General features: G+C 40.6%; 1 protein-coding gene across 2 annotated transcripts in view; it reads left to right on the top strand.

Annotated features, from left to right (window-relative positions):
* The window catches only part of LOC100699956 (E3 ubiquitin-protein ligase HECW2), a 91511-nt gene that overhangs the window by 2198 nt on the left and 71752 nt on the right, over positions 1-17561 (top strand). Inside the window, exons 2-3 of one of the 2 annotated variants that reach the window (XM_013277246.3) lie at positions 4439-5547; positions 16646-16753. In XM_013277246.3, coding sequence (XP_013132700.2) covers positions 5160-5547; positions 16646-16753 — 496 coding nt within the window. In that variant the 5' untranslated portion in view covers positions 4439-5159. Of the gene's footprint in view, positions 1-4438; positions 5548-16645; positions 16754-17561 lie in introns of those variants that run through there. The other variant, XM_025902819.1, reaches the window with a different exon arrangement.

The following is a 17561-nucleotide window of genomic DNA, read 5'->3' as shown; positions in this document are numbered from 1 at the left end:
TATTAAGCCTACCTTGGACAGCTAGGGCTATTGACTTGATACTTGATACCACTTCCTTTGCAGGACATCCTGCCCTGTTTTTACTTGAATTCAGTTCCTTACTGTCTTTTCTAATTTGCTTTTTTGATTTTAAACATAAACCTCAGTAAACCGCTGATTCTAGTCTGTGGGTAATATTAAAACTGTGAGTAGTTTTTATTTCCAGTTATGTCAACATCCAGCCAATCAAATTGGCTGCAGTTCAAATCTTGTATTATGTTGCAGCTGTCGATTATTTTAGCGAGTATTCTGTTTATTACTCTGTCAAGTAATAACATAAGAAATACTTACTAAGAAAGTAACAGTGAATATTCAAAAGGAAAAAAAACTTACATGTCTTTTAAATGGAACTGCTTATTGGTTTCCATTTTAGAATTCAAGCGTTGTAATAGTGTAGCAGCATACAATAAATGCCAAAAAAACGAAAACCCTTCCTTTGATTAAAAATCTTTTTTTTTTTTTTTGCAGAAATCATTTTCCTAAGTGCAAAAATAAATATTCACAAACACATTAATGTCAAATAAAATAAGGTTTACATACCATTTAAACTAAAGCATAAAATAAAATAGCCTTTACTCTGTCTTCTTGGAATGCTTTCTTAAATACTGAGGAGGCAAAAGGAGTTCTGAGAGTATTGTGGCTCCTGTATGAGATAAAGTGGGTGTATGTTCATGGGTATATGCTTTGTGTGTGTGTGTGTGTGTGTGTGTGTGTGTGCCTGTGTGTTTTTGAATGAGTATGTGTGGCTCTAAGCCTTTACTGTGGTGGCAACAATAAAGATTCTCAGAAACATACCCTGTGCTTTGATGCAACATTAGGTTTATGTTAATAATTTATTGTCTTGCCTAACAGCACCACGTCAGTGGCGTTTTACTCTCCCATGTATATTTTTACTGGCATGTTGGGAGGGTGGGGGATTTTCTTTTTATATTTTAAAACATTAACACAACTTAATAAATGTAATTTTTATATATTTATATTTCTATAACTCCACAAAACAATGTTACTAAAGCCTTGAAATGTAGATGGTCAAGTAGACTGATCCCTGGTTACTGCAGATATCACTGTAGATTTTTCACTGTGTAAAATGAACTGCAGTGGATGGGAGGAGCTTGAAAGTTCACTTTTCTTCATATTGAAGTTTTCATAGAGGTGGTTTAATTAAGAACTCCCACCTGCTTTTTCCAAGTAAAGGATTTTGATTACAGTAACAAATGCTTCTGTTTTGGATGCTAGGAAAAAAAACTCTTTTTCAACTTAACCTGAGCTCACCATCTCTATGACAGCTCTGCTTCTTTGTTCCCTGGCGTTTGTGAGTAGACAGAGTCCACATTGAAGTGTGATAGCATATTCAGAGAAAACTATGGGCTGCTTGGGCTTAATATGTTTTACTCCAGGTCTGTTTTTAGTGGCAAATGCAAGTGAAATGCATGCTATAGAGCTCTGGAGCTTTAGCTCAATAACAGTGTGTAGAGAGCCTCATGGAACAGATTTCCGTGACCAAGCAGCTGCATCCAAGCATTACATCATCAAGTGCAATGCAAGCATTGGATGCAGTGGTGTAAACATGCCGCCACTATACTCTAGAGCAGTGGAGTGACGAATCACACTTTTCCCATCTGGCAGTCTGATGGAGGAGTCTGGATTTCGTGGTCACCGGGAGAAACGTACTTGTCTTACCCCACTGTGCCAAGTGTAAAGTTTGGTGGAGGGGGGATTATGGTGTAGGTGTTTTTTTCAGATGTTGGGCTTGGCTATTTAGTTCTAGTTAAAAGTTTTAATCCTTCAACATATCAAGACATTTTGGACAATTTCATGCTCCCATCTTTGGGGAGATTCAGCATCGAAATACATAGGAGCAAATCCTATAATAGCCAAATTTACACTGGAAATATTTATGGCTGGACAATATTGTTGTTTAGGTAAGTTTACAGAATCTGAACTACAAATCCGGTCTGTTTGTGTACAATATGAGTTACATTTGAATTACTTCAAATGCATTTCAGTGTCAATGTAAACATGTACATAACTGTCCAGAATGCATCTTTCTAGGCTTTAATTGCATCCCTTTTAATTATTGGAAGGGTACATTGAGTTCCCATTGTGTCCTGGACACAGTGTTGCAGTTGCTATTAGGGCTGGGCCATATCATACCGTTCACGGTAATACCGGTGTAATTTTGGGCAACGATAGGAAAATGAAATATCGCGATAGAATATGGGTAAAACGCGCATGCGCAGTGCCTATGTTTACATACGCACATGACGGCGACGCAGAATGAGAAGAGCGAAAATGGATCGTTAAATGAAACGGATGAACCAGAATTGGTTTGTAAAAATGCTGCAACTTCAGTGGTGTGGAACTGGTTTAGCTTTCGTCCGTCAGATACACAACAAAGCACTATTTTTGGTAGAGCATGCTAGCGGGCCGTCGTTATTACCGTGTTTTTTGGAAAATACGGCACACTTAAAATCAATCCTTTGATTTTTCTGAAAATCGACAGTGCCCCTTATAATCCCGTGTGTCTTATGTATGAATTCTGGTTGTGTTTACTGACCTCGAAACGATTTTATGTGGTACACGGCGCTCGAAAATCTGTCAAATGTTTTAGTACGACTTTGCTAAGCTACGAAGCCGCACCGCTTGATGGATTGTCGGAGCATTACGGCTATCGTAGGCAGGAGCCTCGCAGAGTGATACGTACTGTGCTTCAACATAATATTACCGTACTGTGTGTGTATAACCTCTTTTTAAGTTTTGTGGATATTATACATGGTTATGCTGAGGATATGTCGGCCAGTTTCCACTGGAAATGCCTTTTGGTTAAACTGTCAGCGAGGAATTTGCACTGTTACATTTTTATATAACTTTAATGCACATAAAAAACAGCTGCTTGTTTAAGTGAAAATACATTGATGGGATTTTTTGCACTAATAAAGTTGTGGAGTTGTAAAGTATTTTGTCTAGTGTCAATTATATCGTCAGTTATATCGTTATCGCAAATTTTCAAATGTATATCGTGATAAATATTTTTGGTCATATCGCCCTGCTCTAGTTGCTATATGACTTAAAAAAGCAAAGCAAATCAGTGCACTGCTTCAGATAAAAGCATTTGTTGTCTGCATCTCTAGTTTGTCCTGACATCTTTCGTCTCAGATTGATAGTGTTGTCTCAATTATGTGCAGACAGTTAATTAAATAATTGGAGTGCCATCAAGTCTGTCACACACTCAGTCACTTTGTTGTGCTTCTAACCTTGAGCAGAGCAATGCATTGAAAAACAAACAGACACAAAGTGACATGGAGGAATGTGGTGGGTGTGCTGGGAACAGGAAGCTGTTCCCTTTGGCAGGACCCCTCTATTGTTCTCTAATCATGCTACAGCTATTTATGTAGCATGCTTGTGAGTGGTGCTGTCGAAGAGGTCAGTTCTGTTTGTACACACTTGCTCCAGATTTATAAAAAAAAATAGCTATTAACTTTGGGTTAACCAGAAACTCTTCAAGTTAAACACAGTTTTTAATATTTTAGAGTTAATAATTTAATTGCGATGTCCCTACCGCCAGAAAATTGCACCACCACAACACAATACTTATTTTACCTGCAGGCTGGAAAGCACTTCCAGCAGCTTCATATATAATTTATAATTTTCCTTAATTTAGGGGCAGATGATGCTATAGTGGTGGCCCGTAGTTGATGCCTTTGCCAGTGTCAGGATGATTTTTGGCTTTTTCTTCCCATTAATGTGTCATGTAGATAATAATAAGTACTGAATATGTCACCATTTTTTTAAGTAAATGTATTTCTCAAAGGTACTATTGAAATGAAACTCTCACCACATGTCAGTAATAACTCATCCAATCCAATCACATCCAAAGAAATCAAACAATAGATGTCCATAAAGTTATTTGTAACATGCAGTGCATTAATTATAGTTTTCCTGTAAACAGTTGTACCTGCTGATTCCAGCTCTTTCTGTAGCTCTCCACAAGTGTTCCTTGGCTCTTGGACAACTCTTCTTATAATTCCTTTCACTCCTCTGTCTGAAATCTTGCAGGGAGCAACTGGTCCCAGCCAGTTTATGGTGAAATGATTCCCTCGCCCCCAGTCGCTAAGCACCCTTAGACATTACATTTGTGCTAATTGCTGCATGCTGTGTGATCAAATGTTTGTAGATGTTGGAGGTATTTTCCCCGTTTGTTGTTATCAAAGCTCTGCATGTGTTGCAAGTGGCTCTGGTAACGTTTAAATTATTTTAAACTGACGGATTATTATCCAGACAGTCGTCTCAGGTGACATAACCCACTGTTAAGAACACAAAAGATTATGACAAAAGATAATTCATTCCTTTTTTTTTCTTGCTGTTTAATCAACTTGCTGCTTTTTTTTCTCTCCTTTAGGTTTCCAGCCTCCTTTCATCCCTGACAGTCCTTGTGGTTTGTAGGACCAGCCCTGTCATCACTTCCTCCTACCTGGAATACAAGTGGCATCATCTTGGCTTCATCTTTATCCTTCCTTCTGCGTCTTTTTTTGCCCCTGTCCCACCTCCATGGTTCTCTTTTTATAATGTGTGGCTGGATGACTTTCAAACTTTCAAGCAAATTCTAATTCTTAAGCAAGAGGCTGCTGTACTGTTCGCACTTAAGTGTGTGTTAAAATGGACTGGTGTCACATGACAGGATATGAATGACTGCTTACAGAAGCTTCAGCCACCAACACTTAATGTTCATTTCAGTGATAGCTTGTGGAAACTCTCAAGTGCCTTGTCCTAAATGTTGCCACCGCTGCAGAAGATTTTTTTCAGTGGAAATATGATCCAAGCAGTTCCCTTTATTTTATACTACAGTTGCACTGCTCCAAATATTCAATTCTGATGAAGAGTTGCCTCCACCTCTTCTTCCCTTTTCTCCTGTTACCTTTGCATTTAGTCTAGTCCCCCCCCCCCCCCCCCCACACACACACACACACCACCACCACCACCACCACACGTCCACCACCATTATCATCACCATCCTCACCTTTACATCCCCACACTCACCACTTCCTTGCACCAGCATCACTAGCTAATCACCTAACCCCCTAACTTCTCATCCCCTCCCTTCACCTCCCTCTACTGTTACCATGGCAACAGCTGCCACTGCCACTGCCTCTTCATCATCCTCATCATCACCCAGTGGCAGTGCCAGGGAACACCTGCTGGCGGTGCGTCGGCGCACTCCACATACCCGACCCTACACGATTGGGCCTGACGTCTGCAGCTTGTCAGTGCAGGAACCAATTGGAGCCTCGACCTCGGCCTCCTCTACAATGTCATCAGGGAATCAGCCAGAAACCGCAGGACTGGGGCTTCAGCGGGCCAATAGTGACACAGACCTGGTGACTTCAGAAAGTCGGTCATCGCTCACAGCTTCTACATACCAGGTGACTCTGGGTCACAGTCAACTGGTGATCTCCTGGGACATAAAGGAGGAAGTTGATGCAGCTGACTGGATCGGCTTATACCACATTGGTGAGAAACTGAAACTCACTTGCTCAAAGATGGAAAACAAATTTAATTACTAGTTTATCACCAGTTACTCTGCATATATCTCTTATATGTTACTCTTGCGTGTGAACTAGTAGAACAAAGCTGAAGTTAGCTTAGTATCAATTCAAGGTAACCTCATAGAGCTGGGCCTATAGGTACAGAAAAAGATGGTGGGCGTTTCTCTGGCATGACACACAGCTGGTGATAACATGCCAGATTGATTTAATGGATTACTTCTGAAAGATTTAATTGACAAAAGCTTCTTAATTTTTAATCAGTTACTCTCCGTTTTGTTGGGAAAAATTACAACAGCTTTTAATGACTTTAGCACACAGGTATTAATATTATTACTACTTTTTATACTTATTACACTTATATACTTTTACTTTACTAATTATTAACAATTCTTTTTGTATTTTTGTGAATATTTAGATAGCTTGCTTTCTTAAATGGGACAGCAGATAACTGTGTTGTGGTTTTGGCATAATAATCAAAGATTCTAAGGATGTTTTCAAACCTTTGGTGTTTGGCCCTTTTAAACTTAACTCTATAACAATAAATATTGTTTACACTTTCTTACTTTCAAAGCTTGCTTAGTCTTTGTTTATTTTTATCCTAATTACATTTTTTTATTACAAGCTGTTACAAGTTCTGAATTTTTATTGAATTCTTGAAATATTCTTCTCCACCAGCCCTCTGCAGCTCTACAGTAACAGTGTTTGTTTAGACCAGGGGTCGGCAACCTTTCTGATGATGAGTGCCATCTAAAATTTCCTCAGAAGTCAATGTGCCATATGATTGCATTAGCAATAAATTTAATAACGCTCTATATTAACAGTTACACACTATATAGAACAACTTTATAGAATTATATTTGTTTGCAGGTGATGGCAGCTATCAGTGAATAGTTACCAGCTATTTTGAAACAAACAAACAAAAAAAAGACACTTTTTATCCATAACAGCAAATGAACTGTACAACAGAAAATCTATGGTCTCCTCACAACAATGATAAGAAAAATAAACTGGGCCAATATGGCATGTTTGTTAATACAGGGATACAGATGTTAATGTGATCCTGGTCTCCCACTCAGAGACACAGGTCTCCGAGTGTCCAGCTTTCAGACGGCTACCTGAGGACACTCATTTGAGAGAAAATCTGCTCACACAGATATGTAGAGCCAAATACTGTCAATAATGCCTCTGCAATGTTCTGAAGACAGTTAAACTTGTCAGGTAGTGATGTCCAGCAGGTGAAAATGCAGCTCCATGAACACGTACAGCTGTGGATTCCAGCTGCGTCTGTAGTTCTGCAAACTTTGACCCCACAGAGTCGAGATTTTCAGTTCAATCAGCTGCATTTCGATGTCCTCTGTGTCCAGCCAGTTAATGCGAGACAAACCCAGCTGCTCATTAAAGCTTTCTGGTTTGATCAGAAAAGAAAACATTGGTCCATACACCTGAAAGTCCCTAAAACGCATTGTGAATTCTGTGTCGAGTCTACGGATGTATCCGTGTATTTCCGTGGTGGTGATGCTGCACTGAGGACAGCTCCTGAAGCATTTGAAGTGTCGGAATGTGGAAATTTCAACATCGCTTGAAAAAACTGCCAGCTAGCAACGTCCCTCTCACCGGTAGGCTAAGTTATTTTTAACCAATTACAAGTTGAATCTGGTAGTTGGGCTTGTTAGCTAAGATACCGTCATTAAGAAGCGGCACAACTAATGTGTCTATGCGAGCTAATTTGCGATGTGCACCGCTGGCCGGGCCATTTATTTTTTAATGCACCTTCTCAGATTAATTCACTGCGTGTCGTGCTCAGGGCTGGACTGGGACAAAAAATCAGCCCGGGCATTTTGACTAGAGACCGGCCCACCAGGTATTATAGGAAAAGCCATAAAGCCTTTGAATGAAAACAAACGCTATTGTGACAGTGATGTACAGTCTTGTTGGTATATGTATGATTTCTATACATTTTACATCAGATAAACACTTTGGTTGTAAGATTCAGATAATTATTTATTAAAAGCGAGAAATTTTAAATGAGAATAAGAAAGTATTTCTTTGTGCCCCCCTTTCCCTGTTAATGCCCTACCTGGCCCCCTGGCAAAACTTTGCTAGATCCGCCCCTGCACAGTTACCAGCTGTCAGCTACTTAGAAAAGGATCCTGGTGTTATTTGTCTCTCAGAAACAGTTCATAACTTCCCTTCAACTCATTCATGTCACCTAAAAGGTAAACCTGTTTTTTCATCACCTGCTCAGCTCTGATGATTCAGTAAGGACATCTCCTGGTTTCATCTTCATGTTTCCCTCTCACCACATATCCAAACCGACATCATGACCAGCAGCTTTACAGCTGTGGCTCCAGCAAACATCAGCTGATACTAGGTGTAGTCCAAAGGTGAGGTAGAGAGTAGTGGGTAACAGGCTGAAGGGGACTGCATAAACTTTAACATAAATTCTAACATCAGCTGATCAAGCTTAAACGTGCTGCTGTTGTTTAGCATGACATCTGCTGGTTTCCTCTTTCTGGTGCAAAGTGGGCGATAAACAAACAAAAGATGGGACTTGTGAAAGAAAAGCTGATCAGCTGATCATTGATCAGTTTCATGATTGAATGAGAGAAGAAGAGGCAGCTGACAGCGTAAAGACGCAGAATAACTCCAGCTTTGTGTCTTTTTTCCATTCTAGCTGAAGTCCGGGACAAACTGTGTTCCTTTTCAGCTCAATACGAAACGCGTAATATTTTCTCTGAATGCGGGACGATTCTGTTTTTTAAGGGGTGGCAACTCTACTAACTAACCTTATGAATAAAATAAAGTTCACTATCAGTAACATCATAGCACCCACCCAGCTGTATAGAAACTCCGTCATGCTAGCTAGTATGCAGTACGAGTTATTGTAACTGACTGTAAAAAGTCAGCACAACGAAAATAAACTCCACCTAAACTTGGTTTATATCTGACCCAGATAGACTGCAGGTCATAACTTCTTACCTGAAGTTCAGTTCACCTGACACTCGTCCTCCTGCCTCCCCTTTCCCTCATCCACCTGCTGGCCTCTGTGGAAGCTCCGCCACAGCCACCACCAAACAACTGAGTTATTTTTACACATCTGCCAGCATCCGGCCAATCCACCACCTTTCACTGTTTATATATAAAAAAAATAAAAATAAAAATCATCGGCCCACAAAAACGAAACATCACCATCGGCCCACTGGGTAAATGCCCGGTATGCCCAATGGCCAGTCCAGCTATGGTCGTGCCATCAGTTAACCCTTCGCGTACCAGCCGTGGCACACGTGCCCAGGGTTGCCGACCCCTGGTTTAGACTGTGCATTCAGTCTGTTGTATTTTTGTAATGATAGGTAATTTATATTAACGAGTTGCACTATTTTCTACAACTTTGTCTATCAATATCATAATATCAATATCATAGTTTCAATAGCAAAATTACACCAGTTTAAAGTCTATGACAGTGTAATGCTGGGCATACACTGTACGATTTTTGGCCCATTTTGAGCCAATTTTTGAGTCGTGCAACCGTTTTGGTGATCGGCCCGAGTTTGGCCTTCATCGTGTTTCGTGCATCGTGTAGTATACGTGGGGTAACGAGAAGCGATTAACGCCTCATGACCAGCTCCCGATGCGGTGTCACCTCAGCCGCTCACACTGCGCATGCGCAAACACATAAATGTCGGTGAAAGAGACGGAGTAGCACAGCAGTGCAGCGTGTGATCTGGACACAAGCGATGGAGGCACTTGTAGAACTTTGGAAAGCTCATCTGAGTCTTTTCGATGTGGCATCACAAAATTATCACAACCACAACAACCATGAAAATAGTTGGATTTACACTGCTGCTCAATCACAGCTCCCTGATCAATGTTTTTCATTAGCAATTTAGCAAAGTTGATGGTGGTGTGAGTCTGTGTGAGTGAAAGACAGAGAGAGAGAGCGAGCGACAGAATTTCTGTTATAACCTTCATTTTTCAGGTTGCATCAGAGCATCGGGCCGTATAGTGTGAGACCCTGCATCGTGACCTACGAACTTATAACCCCTGCGAGTCAATCGTGCAGTTTGAGCTGAAGCTGAATAACGCGACTGAAAAAAAAAATCGCACAGTGTATGCCCAGCTTAACGGAAACAAGAATTGCTACCCAGGATGCTTCCTTTTTTTCTTCTTCTTCAGTGTCTTATTACGACGTGGGGTAAGTGGGTGGTCGATATCGGGCTCATTTTATATTCCTTTTGGGTAAGTTGGAATATCAGTGGGGGGTTTTTTCGGCTCTTCTGTTCAGTCGAGTCTCAAATTTGGGCGTCATATTTGACAGTTCAGTGTTGCTTGAGAATCGATTCTCCAAATTAACTTTGGACGTTGGACTGTACAGAATGCTGCGACAAGACTTTTAACTGGCACTAACAAGAGATTGCATATTACCTTTTGGCTTCTCTTCATTGATTGCCGATAAATTTAAAAATTTTAGTTTTAACTTTTAGGGCTCTACGTGGCGAAGCTCCCCAGTAAAACTCTGACCTGTTGAAACCTCATGCTTGGTTGGTCCCATGTACTAGGTTCAAAACACGCTTTTCAGGCACCAAGGCTATAGAATACTCTTCAGTTTTCTTTAAGTTGTACAGACTCCATTGACTGTTTTAAAAGACACTTCTATACAGACAACAATTAATTTGTTGTTTTATGTTTTAATTAATTGGGGGGGGGGGTTGTTTTATTGTGAAGCACTTTGTGACATTTATCTGTGAAAAGTGCTATATGAATACATTTATTTTTTTAACAGTGGTCAAATGTCAAATAGGTCTCTTTACATTAAAAAATTAAAATCATGCTAATGCTGAGTTAGTGGCCACTGTACCCTGTATACACCATGTAGAAAATGTGGTTTGCAAGGTTAACTTCAGCCTTTTTCCAGTGATGCCATGAAAACAACAGGAAGATTTCTTTGATTAATTTTGTTCCCTTTTGCGTCCAGTCTGTCTTAGTCTCATCTAAGTGTCTTCTCCCCAGCGTCGCCTTTGTGAAGTCAGTCATGTCCATTTACCTTTTCTTTGTCAAGTTTGTGTCTTGGTCTGGGTCTCATTGTCTATGCTTCCTCTCCCTGCCTCATTAGCTTGACTCCATTCTGCTGTGTGTTTTGCCATGTGTCTCCAATTTTCCTAATCACCTTCTTGTGTATGTATTGTCTCACTCTCCCTCTGTCTCTTCTCAGAACATCAGTCATCTTCTCCTTGGGTCTGCCAGCTTTAGTATTACTGTTTTCCTAGTGTTATTTCCCACTATTGGCTTTTGTTCCATCTTTTTCTATTGTGTTTTCTATTATTCTGGTCGTGGTGTCCTTGGGCAAGACACTTTACCCTACCGTCTACTGGTGTTGGCCAGAGGGGCCGATGGCGCGATATGGCAGCCTCGCCTCTGTCAGTCTGCCCCAGGGCAGCTGTGGCTACAAACGTAGCTTGCCTCCACCAGTGTATGAATGTGTGCGTGAATGAATAATGGCATTGTAAAGCGCTTTGGGTGCCTTGAAAAGCGCTATATAAATCCAATCCATTATTATTATTATTATTATTATTATTATTATTATCATTATTATTATTATTATTATTCTCTCTGGCCAAAATAAATGCCTCGCCTTTTGTTTAACCACACCTGCATGTGAGTGTGCATTTTGCTTCTTTACTCCATGCGTGTGTCTGCACATCTTAGAATAGAATATTATTGTCATTGTACATGTACACTGTGCATGGAATAAAAACGTAAATAGTAGGATAGCACGAATACAAAACAGGATGAAGGCACACATTAGAGGGCAGGTTGCAAAGTGCTTGAAAGTAGTGCATTGAACCTGGTCTGAGTATAGAGTCCATGTGTGAGTGCCCTAGAGCTGGGCGATATGACCCAAAATTCATATCTCGATATTTTTTAGTTGGATGGCGATATAAGATATATATCTCGATATTTTTTTAAAGCCATAAAGTAAGAACAAAAAGAGAGTTCTTGGTCAAAGCTGTGTCCCAGATGTCACACAGGCACTTTTATTAACATACAGCATAGATGTACATGAAAAAAAACTACTCAAAAATAAATTATGAGCATTTATTAAATAATGATGCTCTATAAATAAAAGAAAACTATGTTGTTTTGTGCATAACAAAGAGCTCACAATTGTGCAGTCAAAATGTAAACTAACAGACGCTGAGCATAATAACAGATTTCACAGCTGCTCTGTTCCCAACTTCTACTGCGTGACTGACAGCCTGGAGTTTGAAATCCGCTTCGTAACCATGTCTCTGAACAGGAGCCATTTATGGTCCTTATACACACACAATACGGTAATATTACATTGAAGCACAGTACTTATTACTCCGCGAGGCTCCTCGGTAGCCATAATGCTCCGACAATCCATCAAGCGGTGCAGCTCCGTAGCTTACCAAAGTCGAACTAAAACATTTTTTGACAGATTGCTCAGCGCTGTGTATCACATAAAATCGGTTCGCAGTCATCAAGCACAACCAGAATTCATACAAAAGGCGCGCAGTCAACTTTTGAGAGAATGAAAGGATTTCAGGCCGTGCATGGCGTTAGCGTGGCTAACTCGTTAGCATGGTTAGCTCGTTAACACGTTGACGCCGTCCAGCCCCACGCACGGGGCGATGCGCAGTAACTCATTAACGGAGATTTGCCGTGATCATCTTGTCGCTGCCTGCAGGTGAAGCGATGGGGGAGGAGGGGGAGTTGTGTACAGTGAAGGAGAGGCGAGGTCGAGTAACGTTGCGTAAAGACAAAAGTGGACGAAAGAGAGGCAAACTTGCGGCTCCGCAACTATAATTATAACGTAACATAGACTATATCGATATAAAGGATATTGTCACATCTTATATCTCGTATAAAAATATATCGATATTTTTAAAAAACTCGATATATCGCCCAGCTCTAGAGTGACCTGAGGGTTACTCAGACCATGGCTCAGATTGGTGGGTGGGGTGTGTTTGAGGAGGGAGTGGGACCTCATTGACCTGAGGTGCTGACCAGAGGGCAGTGAGTCAAGTGGTGGGTAGGGTGCAAGGGGTCACCTGTGATTGTCCTGGTTTTCCTGAGACAGGATGAGCTGGCAATAGCCTCAGGGTGGCAGAGGCCAACCGTTCTCCATTTATAATGAGAGGGGAGTGGACCGGTCTGTGCCAAGTCCATAAGTTGTTATGTTTTAAATTCTCTACCTCCACCGTGTATGCCGTCTCATCTCCGTCAGAAATTAGCCCAACCATAGTGGCATCATCAGCACATTTGACGATGACAGTGGTCCAGTTTGGTGATAAGGATGTCTGGGATTAAGGTGTTGAATACTAAACTGTAGTCCATGAAGAGCATCCTCACGCTGCTGTGAAGGGTGATGGTGGTCACATCCTCTGTGAACCAATATGCTCTGTAGGCAAACTGGTAGGGTTTCAAGACAGGGAGGTAGGCAGTCTCGGCGGAGGATGTGGCCTTAAACTGAGTGAAGAAGGTATTGAAGATTTGCCGAAGATTAGTCAAAAATAAGAGACCTTACATTTCTCAATTCTCGAGTGGTTGGTCTGATGGGAAGAGCCAAGAGAGGAGGGGGAGGGGAGCAGCGAGGCCAAGGTGGCTGGAGACTGAAGTAAACTGTTGGATATACACGGGTACTAGCTACTAAAGCTTCTGAGAGACTCTGAAATTCTGTTGGGGACAGACCTCACAGTAGCCTCTCAGTTTAGGGAGCCTAGTGCTGCTTTTATTTTGATGCATAGTTGGACTGTTTTAGTGTTTTTTTCCGCCAAAGCATAGTTGATGTATTCTTTGTCGATGCAGAGCTTGACTGAGTTTTCTGCTAAAAGCAAGTTTTTTAGGTTTTGTGCAAACATTTTTCAGTCGTTTCCTTCTTTACTGCCAAATGACAACAACACAATTTTTAGGACCTCTAGCAACAACAAAGAAATGTTGACTGTGAGTCAGCACTTCTGTTGAGAGTCTGTTGGTAAACCTGCTCTAGGGCTGCACACTAGCATACATGCTCGTTAACACCCATCGTAATTGAGCATTGTCTGCGCACGCTTGTAACGGCTAGTTTAGTTGAATATACCCAGCTCTTTACATATACATGTTCACCTGGACACACGACTGTAAATGTGTTTAATACTGAAGTAATAGTTCTGCTCAGTTGATTTATTACCAACAGGGTGCTGAATAGGTGGGTTGTTTTGTGGTCTGTTGAACAAAAACTGGGAATCAACTCCTATGTTAGCCAAAGGTTTACCAGTTATTGGTAGAATAATCCTGGTTTACAAGGAGTTGCATTGGAGCATTAATCTTGTTTTGTTTTACTGATGACACTCTTTGCCTAAATCATTGCTCTAAGGAGGACCAAATACATATTTTCTTTTGTGTTGCCTACTTTTGGTAAATAAATAACATAATATTGCACTTTTTTTCCTCTTGTTTTTTGGGGGGATTATTAAGTATGTTATTAGAAGCTAAAGGATGTTTTTGGTATATTAATATTGATTGTTGTTATAGGGAAAAGAACCCAGGGCGCTGCATGTCAGTCCAGAGGTACATAGAAAGTGTTACATAAATCGAGGCACTGCTGGGTTCCTGATGTGTAAAGGTTTTAGTTTATAATGCCCAACTGGCCTAATGCCTGTTGCAGGAGGTGAGCTTTAGACGCTGCATGGATCAGGTGACGGGGAAGAATCTCTGCTGGTGATAGAAGGGCACCACTGAACCTGATTGATGGTAGAAGAATGTGACCGCTCTGTTTGTGAAGAAGTTTGTGGAAAGTTTAAAGGTGCCAGCCTTAGACAGAGGCCAAGCACAGAGAGCAAACAGAATAGAATACAATAGGATAACCTTCTATTGTCATTTCTTCAAAATTATGGGTCCTCTGCACCAGCTGGAAAAAAATATAAATAACAGGACAGCAAGAATTAAATGACTGAAGCAATGCCTGAAAAACGTAGTGTGGGTAATATATCAGGGTGTGTTTACTAGTTCAACCAGATTCACTGGGAGTGACAGCGGTGGTCACTGGCCATTTTACCTGGTACACCGAAGCATTCCCCACGAGTATCCTAATGTTTGGAGAGAGGCCCATCTGCCCATCTGAGATGTGCTGCGCTGTATCTCAGTCCAGACCCGATCAGGGAGGAAATCTACAGGATATCAGAGATCAATATCATATATCATATGATTTTTGTGTTTGTCAGAAATGTAAGATTCATAGTAAAATTGGCTAATTAAATTTAAAAAATTAAAAATACACAAGCGAGGTAATACAGACTTATTGCCCAAACTACAGGCAGACCAATCATTCTTCATCTCCCAAAGGCTTTTTAGGAGCAGGAAAAACCTAAAATTAGTGAGCAAAGCAACAACAACACCTATAAACTTAAAAAAGGAAAAAAAACCCAAAGAAGATATACCCTGTGGCTCACAACTAACCTGATATCGAGTCTCATCCTCCTTTTGCCTTCTGGCGCCTACGTGATGATCCAACTGCATGTGGTGACATTTATATGTCCAAGGGCTCATTCAAATCAACATCAAGATTTTCCCTGATTATTTATGTCACGGCTGGGGCAGCAGCCGTGTGATGTGTGGGAAAGAGGACTCGAATGCAGCACTTACTGAGATGCAAGGGTGGTTTATTATAAATGACAGAACACAAAGTGGGGATAGCAAAAACAGAACTTAGGATAAACTAAACTGGGAGAAACTAAACTATAGAACGGTAAACCTGAACATGAAGGGAGGACAGCAGGGAGAGCACACAGTGGATTCACAGAAAGGTTCACAGACCGTTTCCAGGAGATGAACGCAGAGTAACACAGACGACGCGACAAGGAACACAGGCAGACACACACTATAAATACACAGAGGGACACTGGGAAATCACACACAGGTGGGAGACACAGCTGGACCTGATTAACCTGATGAGACAGGGGAAACACTAACACCAGGGACCAACAGAGGGAGCACCAACCCAGAAAGCCAGAATCCAAAAATCCCAAAACACAAATCATCCCAAAACAGTCCACAAATAATAATGAGAATAATAATAATAATAACAACAAATACACCAAACCCAAAATCACTGAGTCCACGCACTCAGGACCATGACAATTTAGCTCTTTTAATTATTATTATAGAGGACTTAGGGCAGAGAGGAGCATTCAATAACAAGATCAAGTTGAGGTAAATATGAGATGGTGAATTTTAGTAAAATAAGTAAAACTGTGTGCAGATCAGTCAGCTCAGTCCTGAAGAATAAAAACATGTCTCACAGTGTGATAAAACATTCAGAGGATGACACTGCTAATACAAATCCCTCATTTTTGTCCTTTAATATGCTTAAAAATAGGAGCAGGAAAAGGCCAATTCAGAACTTAACTGGAGCATCATCAGATTTGAACTAGTAGACGCTGCCTGTAAATAAATGGCTTTTATGGATGTTCAGGGCAACCAATTTCTTAACTTAATGAGGAAAAAATGGACTAACCAACTAGTTGAAAGCTAAGAGAAACTTTGATATTAAGTTAAATTTGAGAACCGTTTAATGGAGACTGTCAAAAACTAATAATAAAGGCACTTTAAACCGTTTATTACATTCTTCAATAATAAATCATGCTGCTTAACTGTGCAAATTGTGCATTAATAACAATGTTATACACCAGACAGACAATGAAGAAGAAAAACACTTAAAATAAACCAATGATGTGGACCAATGATATGGAAACATGTTACTACAAAAGATCTTTATGTACTAAAATTTGACAAATTCAGAGAATAAAAAGGTAAATACATAAAATGTAAGATATTGAAGTAATATAACAATAAAAAAAACAAATAGAAAATTAAGTGTGGCAAGCAGTAGTTGTGTGAATTGTAATTTCACTGTTTAAAAGCTTAGGTTTGTGTGTTCTTCTTGTATCAATAACTGTTGGCATCCTTCTATGTCTGTAAGCATCTGTGCAGAGGTAAAGAACACATTTAGGAATGTGTATTTACTTAAACATATTTATGTATATTTACATATAAATGTTTCACAGATGAGACCTGTGTGGCCAATGTGTGGGAATCCAAGAACCGTGGTGTGAACGGCACCCAGAGAGGACAGATTGTGTGGAGACTGGAGCCGGGACCCTATTTTATGGAGCGTGAGTGTCTTGTGTTCTTGTTAATTACAAATTATCCTTTATTTATGCGATGAATACTTCCCGTCAATGCTGTATAGCTTTATTGAGTTTGTTGAAAAAAACCTAATGATATTATTGCTGTGGAGGCCAGGCTTCACTGGGTGTACATACTTGTCTTACCTTTGGCACACTGCCGCAGTCTGTGTGGGGCTTGAACAAGTGCATTAAAGTCTCAGTCTCCGTTTCTGAGTTGGAGATGCAAAGGACGGTCATATCAATGGATGATTCCACCTCAGATCTGATTTGCATGAAATGTTATGGTACAAAGTTTGAACATATATGGTGGTTACTGTGAAATTTTAGCTTCATGTATTAAATATGTTTCACGATAGATAGATATTCATTCATTCATTCATCTTTCTTACCATCAAAATAAACATGAATTAGTAATGTTGTCAAGGCTCGCAAGGCGAGCCGTGTGAAATTATTAAAGGACCCAAAATGCAAGCACTGCTTCAGATGAGAGTGAGCTTTATTGAAGTGGATGACAAACAACGAAAAAAGGGGCGAGGGTGCCGAGAACAGAACTGACAAACCTAAACTGGGAAAACTAACCTGAAACCAGAACAGAGATGCAGGGAGATAACGCAGGCCAGAGAACAAAACACCATATAACGCAGACGAACCAGCAACAGGCAGGAGAACACACAGGGCTTAAATACACACAGCAGTAATCAAGGGATGGGAGACAGGAGGGGAACACACCTGGGAGAAATCACAGCTGACAAGACACAGACGTAAGGCTGTGAACACTCACATGAGACAAGGA

This window comes from Oreochromis niloticus, linkage group LG23, assembly GCF_001858045.2.
Source record: "Oreochromis niloticus isolate F11D_XX linkage group LG23, O_niloticus_UMD_NMBU, whole genome shotgun sequence".
NCBI classification, from domain to species: domain Eukaryota; kingdom Metazoa; phylum Chordata; class Actinopteri; order Cichliformes; family Cichlidae; genus Oreochromis; species Oreochromis niloticus.
This window is presented reverse-complemented; position numbering and strand designations above follow the sequence as displayed.